The sequence below is a fragment of the Magnolia sinica genome, chromosome 11 (genome assembly GCF_029962835.1).
Source record: "Magnolia sinica isolate HGM2019 chromosome 11, MsV1, whole genome shotgun sequence".
Taxonomy (NCBI): Eukaryota; Viridiplantae; Streptophyta; class Magnoliopsida; order Magnoliales; family Magnoliaceae; genus Magnolia; species Magnolia sinica.
The window spans coordinates 12,728,969-12,741,092 of NC_080583.1; the positions used below are offsets into that span (position 1 = coordinate 12,728,969).

The following is a 12,124-nucleotide window of genomic DNA, read 5'->3' on the forward strand; positions in this document are numbered from 1 at the left end:
TCAGCTCGTCTGAAAGTTCCGTGGCTCCAGCCAAATTTTAACGGCAAGCATTTCAATCCCTAATGTTCCTGTGGTGTGGTCCACCTAAGATTTGGATGTCTCATTTTTAGGCTCATGCCCTAAAATAAGCTAGAAAAATGGTTGAACAGCCTGGATAAAACAGATACATCATGGTAGGGCTGACAGAACTTTGACGCTTGCTAATTAGTTGGTGCTGGGTCCTAGTCAAAAAAGGGTTTCAATGGTAGATGCTCAATTCCCCACTGCTCTTTTTTTTTTTTAGTGTGGTCCACTTGATCATTATATATGTCTTATTTTTCATCTCAGGTCTTGATACTAGCTCTTAAAATGCATGGACGGTTTAGATATATCACATACCTCATGATGGGACCCATAGAATTTTTTAATGCCAGTACAACAACCATATAGCTGGTGTGTGGTACAGCAGCCAATCCGCTTACTCATTTTCTATGGCTCCGCACTGGTATACTGGTGCGTACCACATTTGTTTTTTATTATTATCAGACTTCCGTATGTCCAGTCTAATGGATGAAATAGATTTTACTTATACAACGTGGTGACAGCACACTATCGGCTTAGCTGCCAAAAAGGGAGGCAATCATATCCTCCATCCTTGGTCCGACCGGAATAAAAATTCCGGTTGTAATTTAATTGGACCACATCTTCACACTGTATTTAATATAATAATGCTGACAACATCAATGATGATGATATGGACCAATTGGGTAATGATAAATATGTATTTTATATTTGTTGTAAGCAAATAATTCGGATTCAATCGGATTGCGGTTTGGCTAGTGGCTGTGACACCACCTAGCAAGCTGTATCAAAGCTTTGTGGCTCCACCATGACATGTGCCTGATCTAGTAGATCTATTATGCTGGCACATTTAGGACACGAATGCAAAATCAACTTATATTCTAAGCTGAGATAGGCCACACCGATAGGAAACAATGCCAATAATAACGTCTATGATTGAAACCTTCCCAGGACCATGGCCATGTTTATTTATCATCCAATATTTTCGTTAGGTAATACAGAAGGAAAGAAAACACAAATATCAGGTAAACGGATTCCACCTGCCAATGGCTGATGGCCAGTGCTCGATGGGCCTCACTATGATGTATGTGTTTCATCCATGCTGTCCATCTATTTTTCTAGATCATTTTATGATATGAGGCAAAAAATGAGTTATATGCCAATCTCAAGTGGACCACATTACAGGAAACAGTGTTTAATGAATGTCGACAATTTAAAAAATTTTGGGGGCATAAAAGTTTTGGATCAACCTGATCTTTGGTTTTCCCTTCATCTGGGTCTGCATGACATAATCAACAGATTGGATGTCAAATAAACAGTCAGTGGGCCTCACGAGGATTTTAATGGTGGATATCCAATCACTATTATTTCCCCGTGGTGTGGTCCACCTGCTATTTATATTTCTCTCATTTTTGGGTTAGGCCCTAAAATAATCTTTAAAAATGGATGAACAGAGTGGATTAAACACATACATCATGGCAGGGCTCACAGAGTACCGACCACCAGCCAATGGGGTGGTGGCAGAGGGAGTAGCCAATCCGTTTCCAAATATCAGATAGATCTCCGTGGCCATTAGAAAGTTTTCAACGGTAAGCATTTATTTCTTACTGTTTCCATGGTGTGGTCTACTTGAGCTTGTGATGTGCTTCATATTTTTTTTTGGCTTACGCCCTCAACTGATACGGAAAAATGGATGGAAGGCGTGGATAAAACAAATACATCACGTCGGGGCTTACAGTGCTTTCACACTAGCAAGCTGGCTGGTGTTGGGGCCTCGAGCCAAATCGTGCCCGCCTAAAACAGGTAGTATCCCCTCCAGTCACTCACCCCCCCTCCAAAACACCCCCAAAATACACAGGACAGACCTTCTCAGATTCAAACCTAGCAATGTTCAGAACCATCTTTCTCTTAAAAACTCCGCTCAGATCTCTCTACCAAACCCCCCTTTTCTTTCCTTCTGCCCTTTCTCCCTCCTTCCAAACAAATACCCCCTCCCTTTTGAAAATCCCACCCAACCCATTTTTCACAACCCCCTCAAACAACACATTTCCACCAAATTCAATCCTCTGTTCTCCATTTTCTTCTCAGTCGTCACGGCAGAAGAAGGCCGATGAAGACTATGAAGATGATGGGGGTGGAGAGTTCATAGTCAACAGGGACCCGAAGAGCCCACCAAAGTTGTTCATCATCCAGCCGCGGTTACGGCCTGACACCCTTCTGCAGGCGAAGCTCGACGAGGCTTTGAACCTCGCGAATTCTCTCGAGGAGCGGCGGGATGGTGATGAATGTGGCGAATTCGGGGAGAGGGAGATGCCGCCACACCTTATTGTTCAGAACCCGGCTGCGAGATCACCCAAGGCGCATGCAGGTCCGTCTTTTGGATTATTATTATTATTATTATTATTTTTTTATTTTTTTATTTTTTGTGAGGAAGATTGGTGCGTTAGTATCAATTGTTGGACTCTGAAATGGGTTGATTTTGGTTTTGGTGCGTGTAGTTTGAGGTACTGAATTTCAGTTGTAATTTATTAGTGTTGAATTTCATATGTTTGTGTTTGATTTGAAAAGCGAAATTGATGACTTTGAAATGGGTAGGTGATAGAAATCCGATAATTTTGAAATGGGTTGGTGATAGATTTGAGTTTCGGTGAAGGTGGTTTTAATTTTGAACTTGGAATGCATTCTGGTTAGAAGATGAAATTCAGTGTCTGTTTGGATGCAATTTCCAACTGAATTGTGATTATTAGTCTTTTAAAGTGGTTGTGACGAATTCTAATTAGTATTGAAGGATTGGGCAGTGAATTGCATATGTTCCTTGCAAGTTGGACTTGGAAGGAATGTAACTACAATTCAGTGGACTTCGATATTTTGCAGGATCCTTTCTACTGCTTCCCAGTGAGGCATTTCAGGGTTATTTTGGAATATGCTTACAATGCTTGTGGCAAAATATAGATATGCTCTCATACACAACATCACATACATGATGTCTCTTATTGCCTTTTTCTCTTTGCTTGTGAAACACATCTCTTCATGGGTGATTGGTTAGAACTTACAATATAAAGCCAGGAGATTCTAGGATTGGTCATGTTCGTTGAGCCTGAAGGTCAGATCATTGTATATTGATATGGGCTAGAGTGCGAAAGGAGCTTCTTTTTGTGTGTGCGCACGGTCATGTGTGCTGTGTTTGTGCGCGTTTGTGCATGCCGTGCATGTGTGTGTGGTGTTTGCGCATGCCTGTGGGTGGGTGTGTGGGTGCGCCCGTGTATTGGAGTTTTTGTTACACCCTCAAACACACGCTCATAGGAGCATCAATTGGTATAAACATTTCTACTCCGAAACTTCTAAATAAATTGTCTATGTAAGATTCTCATGACGAAGTCAACAAACAATTTGATCTATATCAGGTGATTTATATTCTTGGTCCATACGAAGCATGACTTAGATCCTTCATTTCAAAATGAGAACTCAGCCAATTCTTAGTTTTAGAGATTACAGTTATACCAGTTCTAGCAGTTAAAAGTCATCTACATATAATGACAAGAAAACTCACCTTACTATTCTTAACACACCAACAATTCTTTCTTTCGAATCCAACTGTGGTAATGGCGTTGGGGAATTTCATATACCACTGTCTTACTTTGGTCTATGCAAGGATTTCATGATCTTATGTACCTTATCTTCATGACTTCTAACAATAAACCCCTTGACCGTTTTAGATAGATTTCTTCATCGAAATCACCATTCAAATGGTGGAGTTCTAGATCAAAGAATGCAATTGTAGAAGCCAAAATTGTCACATATTGAAATTTCACAATAGGAGTGACAGACTCCTCGTAATTGAAACCTGTTTGTGACCTGTTGTCAGTGCCACTACATGGCTTTTATACTTCTAGTTCCATAAGGTCTTTCAATGACCCATCTTACTTGATTATACTAGAAAAGGTCTCATTGTTATGGGTTGCCCATCTCGTGAGTCTCACCCTCGGCTGTCCATCCTCTCAAATCACTTAGATCAAATGTCCAGTGTTGTCATGTGCAACCGCGTATGCGCATATCCATATGCAGATCAAGATTCAAGCACTTGATGTTTAATTCATTGTTTAATTGATTTTATTTCTCTCAAATGTATTTTAAATATGTAAAATTAGTTATCTATTAACTTAGGAAAGTTCTCCTTAATTTCTTATATATATATATATATTAATTTTCCTATATTTTTTGATTTTTTTTTTAAATTAAAAAAATAATAATAAAAAATGTGGTCACATATGCAATTGTTTGATCGCATTTGCACATAGGCATATGCGATCACACATGATCGCATATGCGGTTCGACAACATTGCAAAATATCCTTCAAAAAAAAAGAAAAAAAAAGAAAAGAAAAACACTTAGATCAAATGATCCTAACCATCCAACTAGTGGTTAGGATAATGAACAATCCATATTGATTATACAAGAAAAGGTATAAGCATCGATATGGCCATCATATGACCCATCTTTGATTGTCCTTCCCTCTCAAAAATCACTTCAAATCGGATAATCTTAACCATCCAATCAATGGCTGGGAAAATGAATGAATCTTATTAATTATACTAGAAAGGTTCGGTCATTTATTTGGACCATCAATTATTTAGGACCGACCTTTGTTTACTATCCCTCTCAAAAATCACATTAATTGGATGATCCTAACCATTCCATCAATCACTTAGAAAATAGATGGTCCATATTGATTTATATCTGCCTAGGTCCTACCATTTATATTGACAGTCGATCACGTGGAGGTGGAGTCCACCTTTATTGTTGTGTTGTGATGAGAGAATGATGCAGCAAAAATTGCAGATCTTGTTTGAACTTGTATAATCAGACCTGGCACCACAAAGCTTCAAAAATCATACACAGATGGAGTAGAAACAGAAGAAAAGAAGAAAAGAACAGTAAGCAAAGCTCAATAACTCACTAGTATTAGCGCTAGTATTTGTGCACAGATTCCATTTTCTTCTACCATAAAAAGCAATACATGCCAAGCAACAAATGCTGGAAAATTCTAGAATTTTTTCATTCACTCATTCATTCATTATAGCTACTTTTCCATGGTCACACATATGGCTTTTAGAGGTTACGGATACATTGTTCTTCAAATAGTGCAAAAAAACTTAGAAACCCTGTTGGTTACTTAATGAGAAAAATCTAAACAAAGCCCATTGGTCCACATGGGCTTGCTTATTTATCTGCTCTAAAAACGTGTAACCAATAAGGAACCCTAGAAACCATGCAAATAACAACACCGAATCTACTCTTAACTCTTTATAAAAGTTTCATCTCCAATAGAAAAACCTAAAACAACAACTATGATCCAAAACTCCTTAACACTGAATATATCAAGCACAATTTGCAACTAAGAGAGCCTAAACTCCTTCAGAACTGAATATGTCAATCGTATAGATTTTACATAGAACTCTTTGGAACTTTCGCGCAATATGGGTGTCATAGCTGTCTAAACTGTATGGTTGGACGTAAATCTCAAGTTTGAATAATTGGTTGATATTTAAGGTAAAATCATCATCCTATTGAATACATTGGCTATCTGTTTTGCACTCCAATCTGTTCGTTAATATGATCCAATACCGTTTTCAAACCAGGGATCTGATCTAGATCATTCAGGCCAATCTGGACCCTTGATGTGATCTAGATCTGCAATCTGGAAGGTCGTATGGTCCATATCTATATTGTGGATGGATGGATCGTCCAAATCTGAAAATCTGAACAGATGGATGGTCCATATCATTAATGTAGATGGATTTATTAGGTCTTCGATGAGGAGATTTTGATGGGTCTGGTATACAATCTGATGGCCTGATCTTTCATCGATCAGCTTTTGTATTATGGATGCATCCGTTAACTTCTCTTGTATGGTCTTGTATGCATTAGGGAGAAATGGGCCATCCACCATAGGGCACTTTAAGATTGAGTAGAGAGATCCCTATTTTGTTTGAGTTTGTGGAAGTTTCCGTCCCTAGAAACCGACATGATGACTAATTGGTGAGACCCTGAGTTACACATTTTTTGTGGAAGTTGAGTTCAGCCAGAAGTATTTCACTGCAAGAGTCATGTAAATGCCGACTTCCTTGGAATACTACTTCTGGGGAACTGAGTTCCACACATCCAAAATGAACTGATCGCTAATGCTAAGTTTTGACATACTAAAATTGTTCCATTTGGTGTATCGTGCTTAGCTGAGTCTGATGATAAATCTTTACAGTTCATAATTCTACTCAGGATGTCTTAAAAACAATAGTAGATCAGATGCTACTGAGTACTGATTGTTCAAGTGTGTATTACCTTGCCTTCAATGATTTTCGGCTGTTAATGTTACTTCCACTATATTTGCCACAAGGATTGCACTGGTGAAAATGGTGCTACAAAGCCAAGTCCGTACACCTTTGAACAGGTTGATATACTGTAATAGATCAAACTTGTTGGCTTACACTTGATGCGGATCGTACTGCTAGGGCTGCAACTTGGGTTTGGATCATCCCAAGCCCGATTGACCCAACCCAATTTCAGGTTGGGTTGTCAAGGTCCTCAGATTGGGTTTGGGTTGAAAAACACCAACCCGATTTGAAGTCGGGTTGGGTTTGGGATGAGCATATTTGGGCTGGGTTGGTTTTTGATTGAAATATTCACTTCTAATTGGGTTGGTTTGGGTCAGGTCGAGTACAAAGGAATTCGGGTTGGGCACCTAGGGTTGGAATGTGGGTTGGGTCATGTTGCGGGATGGGTCCTCTTGGAATCAGGTTGGGCTCAAGTTGACCCTCAACCCGAACCAACCTGGAGTTGCACCTCTACTTGCAGCTTCACACACGATTGGGTTTGTATTTTTGCCTAGACCTGGGACTTATACTACAACTGATTTTTTACTAGGTTTTTTTTTTTTAAATTTTAATTGTTAAATATTTTATTTACAATTGGTGGGGTTATAACTTTGGTCATCCAGCCACATCTCTAGGACTAAGACTATGTTTTGAGGAACTCCTAGAAGTTAAAGCTGCAAATCTGTATATATGGAGAATGACAACTACTGCAATATCTTGGGCATCGGTGGATCCCAGATTCCTCTTCCTTCTGAAAAGTATCTACTTGGTAAACACTCTCTATGATCCTTCGGTGAGAAGAAGTGTTGTCTCTGTAAGTCAGCTTGCCAAAAATGATTTTGAGGTTAGGTTTAAATTAATAACATAAGCATAGGGAAGCACAATAGGGTGCTGGCTTCTCGGACTATTAAAGATAATTTGTACCTTTGGGCAGACTAAATAATGAAATAAATGGCACTTTTTTCTTTTTCTTTTTTCTTTTTTGCTTTTCATCAATTCATTTCCTGACATTCTTTGAGGATTGATTATTTTAGAGTGATCAATGTTTTATGTCTTGGTGGTCTTTCATTGTTGGTTCAAATTTGATTGTTGACGATGACTTTTGGTTAACTGATTGGTTTTTATGTGTTGCTTCTGACTGTGTGGATGAATTTTGTCGAGGGGCGATGGATAACTGCAATTTTTTCCTCTTTGATATATGTGGCAGACACGTATTTTGGACAGGGGACCGTGGAAAATGTGAAATGCCATCTAAATGCTTTGGAATCAGGGGTAAGGACCATTTCCTTAATGTGGATACATGACTTGATGCTTTTCTTTCATGCTTTGCAATTCGCATGCTTATGCCCGGAAAGTCCAAGCAGCATACCACTGGGGCAATTTTGGCTTGTTCATTAAGTCATGTTTTCATGACTGGAACTCTCCCTGCTCATTTCATCTCTATCTTCTCATAGAAGGGATGGAAAAATTTTCTTTCTGACGATAGTAAAGAGAAATGCACCACTGCTCTCAGTCTTAGAGCACTGTAAGTTATGGTGCTCTTAGTTGCATTGGAACTCTTGGTCCAATCCATTGATCTAGACTGTTCATTAGGTCAAAATGCATTTCATGGACTACCATGCAGACATCACACTAATTTGACAAATATTAACCATTTAATCATTATCATCATTGCCATCATGTAAGCCTTACCACAACTAATTGGGATTGGCTACATGAATCCTGTTCCACCATTTCGCTCTTTCAAGTGCCATGACAATTAGACCATAGGTCATCAAGTCTTTTCTTATTGTCTCCACCCACGTCCTTTTGGGCCTTCTCCTTGCCCTTTTAGAGCCTTCAACTTGTACCCACTCCATCCTAACTGGTGCAATTCTTGGTCTCCGTTTCACATGGCCAAACCATCAACCTTCCCCTATCTCATTACCTAATACCATTTGTGTTACTTCTAAGTTCATTTCTACTTGGATTGTGTAAATTGTCTTGACAGTCCGTTTTAAAGGACATCGATTTTACTATGGACGGTCAAGATAGTTTACACAAAAAGAGGTCCAGCAAGCAATTTGATCCATCTTTTTTCTGGGGCCCATCATGGATTGGTTATGATTCTAAAGAATCACTTTTGTTGGGCAATCATAACCATGCCATCCATGGCTTGGCAAAAAGATGGCTATAGAAAGAAGATCACATCAAGGATCGATTGGATCATACGGATATGATCAATGCGATTTTTGCATGAAAGTGCATGAAATATGTTTTGAACTTAATGGATAGTTCATACTCAGATTATTGGATTGGAACTATCCAATTGATGTAGGCCCACGGCCCACCATATGGCCTAACATGTTCTGATTTTGGGTTGTTTGTTGCAAAATTTTGAGCTAAATGTCAGAGATCACATTTGCCATTTGTGGAAAATAGGGAGGCTGATGTGGAAGATATGATTGAAGATTTTGGGGGTATTTTAGTAGATTTGTTTTTGCTATTTTAGGCCAAATCTGGGGGTAGGATTTTTATTATCTTTAATAAATTATATATTTATTTGAAATCAATTAAGATTGATTTGGAATTTATTTAATAGTTGGGAGATTTTCATTAAATATTCATAGGGATCGACTTTAGGGTCTATAGACACGCCATGTTTTCTAAGTTGTGAGTTTTCTCAAGTATTGTAAGAAGAGAAGTGATGAAGACATCACTTCACGTACAACCTTGCATACGTATCAGAGGAGGCGACGGTCCGCATTGATTTCCCTGTGGCCAGGCGAGTATCCGTGATCGTGCTGAAGACCCCATGTGTATGTGCGAGCATTTAGAAGACCTCACACTGGGAAAATGCATATGGGTTGCTTTATGAAGTGATCCAGATTGTTGGATCGGAGGGACGTGACGATCGGGCCGTTGGATCACATGATCGGGCCGTTAATCATGGATTGTCCACACTAGTTTTCTTAGATTTTATCAGCATTATAGGATTTAGTTTTGTTTATGTTATGTTTGGACATTATTATGAGTGTTTTAGTTGATTTTACTTAGATTAGGGCTATTTTCATCAAAATTCACAAAACAGGGTGTTAATTGTAAAATTTCAACTTTCTTAAAGCTATAAAAAGAGGGTGGGTGTGTGACCATCTCCCTCATTAGGTTTTGTGAAAAAAAGAAGAGAAAAGGCTCTTTCTTTTTTCTTCTTCCATCTTTATGCGATTTGAAGATATTTTATGCGATTTGGAAGAGAGATTGGTGCGAGGCTAATCTTCATCAACAAGCGATTTGGAAGGGAGATTGGTGCGAGGCTAATCTTTATCAACGAAGGTGCGAGGTATCCATCAAGGTATTGTTTTCCCCTCCATCAAGGTATTGTTTTCAAGTTCTTCGATTCTCACAACCTAAGCATTCGTCTTCTCCTAAACCTCTTTCTTCCATTCCCAAAACCCTAACCCTAAATCCAAAATCCCTAACTTTCCTACTTTCCCAAATTACCAAAACCCTAATTCTTACCCTGGGTTGTATTAGGTTTTCTACTTTGAAATAGACTATACCCTATGCTAATTGGATGTCCCCACATCCATTAGATCCTAATTTCTTCTTATTTAATGATCTTGTGTGACGATGTTGGCAACTTAGGCTAGGATTATGCATGATGTTCTTTTGGTTTTCATGGGATTTGTGATGATTATGGCAATGCTTGTGTTTATTTTATTTTATTAATTGTCTTAATTCTATTACTTGATCTCATATGTTCTTTGGTTCATGCATCGGTCCTGCATCAAGAAGTTTGAATATTAATAAAGTTATTTCTCCCTTTCTACTCAAATATTACTTGTGAGTGCAGGCATGCTCATTTCTTTGCAATTCGGGTATTGCGATCACATTGACTTGATAATCGGGCTGTACCATTTTGGTGTAAGAGCGGGTCATCGTTGGGGGTATCTTCGACTCTATATCATCTTCTAATGGCTTTGAAGGGGGTGACGCAGGAAGAGTTTGCACAAGTAACCCAATTGTCCGCATCCTCATAGAGCGAGTTGATCAAGTCACGCTTATGGTAGGCAATTTCACTAATCAAATGAGAGAGCTTCGATGTGGAGGGAATCCATAGTTTAAAGTTGGAGCATGTGGACATGTAGGGGAAGCTCCTCACCAAGGTCCTAACCAACAATGGGTGGCCTCGGCTTGTGAAGACACTAACGATCGAATCTTTTGACTATTGGAATGTGACAAAGAGCCCAGAAATAAGGTATTTTTTTTTGGAATTTCATGGCCATTTGCATATTGATGACTTCATTGATTGGCTATGGAAGGTGGAAAAGGTGTTTGAGTGCAAGGAAATCACAACAATTGGAAGATTAAGTTAGTAGTCACGAAGTTTTCCTACCACACGTTAACATGATGGGACAATTTCCGAGCTGAACGAGTCCGTTAAGGAAATGAGAAAGTAAATTTATGAGAAAAGATGGAAAAGAGGTTAAAAAGGAGTTCTACGCTCGACTTATTCCTGTGACCTCTATCAAAGATGTTGCAATCTACATCAATGGAATAAATCGGTAAATGAATACATTGAGGAGTTTCATACATCAACATCACGAGCAGGGTTTCGTGAATATAAAGACTAGAATGTTTCAAGATGTTTTAATAGTCTTAACTCGGACATCAGAAATGAATTGTCTTTCAAATATGTATTTAAGATGTCCGCTGCAAATACACTCGCATTAAAAGTTGATGCGATAATTAGTTGGGAACTTGGGAAATGATTTGGTGCCCTACGAGGATCGTTATTGACAATGGGTCGCATGCTAACTTCCCATGTAAAGCGACCACATGGCCTCCAATTGGTTGATGGACGATGGGCTAACGTCCAACAATGAAGCTAGACCCTAACATGGGGGGAGGTGGTTATGGTCGGACGAGGGGCTAGTGCGCCTAAGACAAGACAAAATAACACTCCTTTCACATGCTTTAACCGTGGACAATCGGTAGGATAAGCTAAAACTCAAAGAACATAAGCATCCACGCCCATATTAGATTCGTTGGTTTAAGAAAGGGGGAGAAAATTCTCTTTATTCTAGGTGCTTAGTTTCTTTCTATTGGATCTAAGTACATGGTTGAGGGGGACAAGAAATGGTGGATAAGCTAAAACTCAAAGGACATAAGCATCCATGCCCATATTAGATTGTTGGTTCAAGAAAGGGGGAGAAAAATCTCTATATTCTAGGTGCTTTGTTTCTTTCTCTATTGGATCTAAGTACAAGGTTGAGGTGGAGAGTGATGTGGTCCCCATGGATGCATGCCATATTTTGTTAGGGAGACGATGGTTGTGGGACCGAGATATGGTGCAATTGGCTCGGGCTAACACCTATTCCTTCATTAAGGATGGTGTTAATATCACAGTGCACACAATGAAATATCTTCTAACACCCAATCTAATAAAGAGGAGGGTTGGAAATCTCTCTGTGTAGAAAAGTTGAAGAGGAAAGTAAGGAGACCGTATCATTTATTTTTGCTTGCTAAAGAAGACACAAAACATGTAGATGTTTTGCCTCCTATACAAGAGCTTCTTCATGAATATGGAGATTTGGTGCCTGAAGAATTCCCAACTGGACTTCCTTTTATGAGGAACATTTAGCGCCACATTGATTTAGTGTTAGGTTTGAGCCTACCGAATCTTGTGCACTACCAAATGAGTCTAGCCAAC

General features: G+C 39.0%; 1 protein-coding gene across 2 annotated transcripts in view; it reads left to right on the top strand.

Annotated features, from left to right (window-relative positions):
* The first annotated feature begins 1,818 nt into the window (after positions 1 to 1,818).
* Positions 1,819 to 12,124, top strand: part of LOC131218833 (GTP-binding protein At3g49725, chloroplastic) — a 34,187-nt gene continuing 23,881 nt past the window's right edge. The window contains exons 1-2 of one of the 2 annotated variants that reach the window (XM_058213674.1): positions 1,819 to 2,428; positions 7,640 to 7,704. In XM_058213674.1, the coding sequence (XP_058069657.1) occupies positions 1,948 to 2,428; positions 7,640 to 7,704 (546 nt within the window). In that variant the 5' untranslated portion in view covers positions 1,819 to 1,947. The remainder of the gene's footprint in view (positions 2,429 to 7,639; positions 7,705 to 12,124) is intronic. The other variant, XM_058213673.1, reaches the window with a different exon arrangement.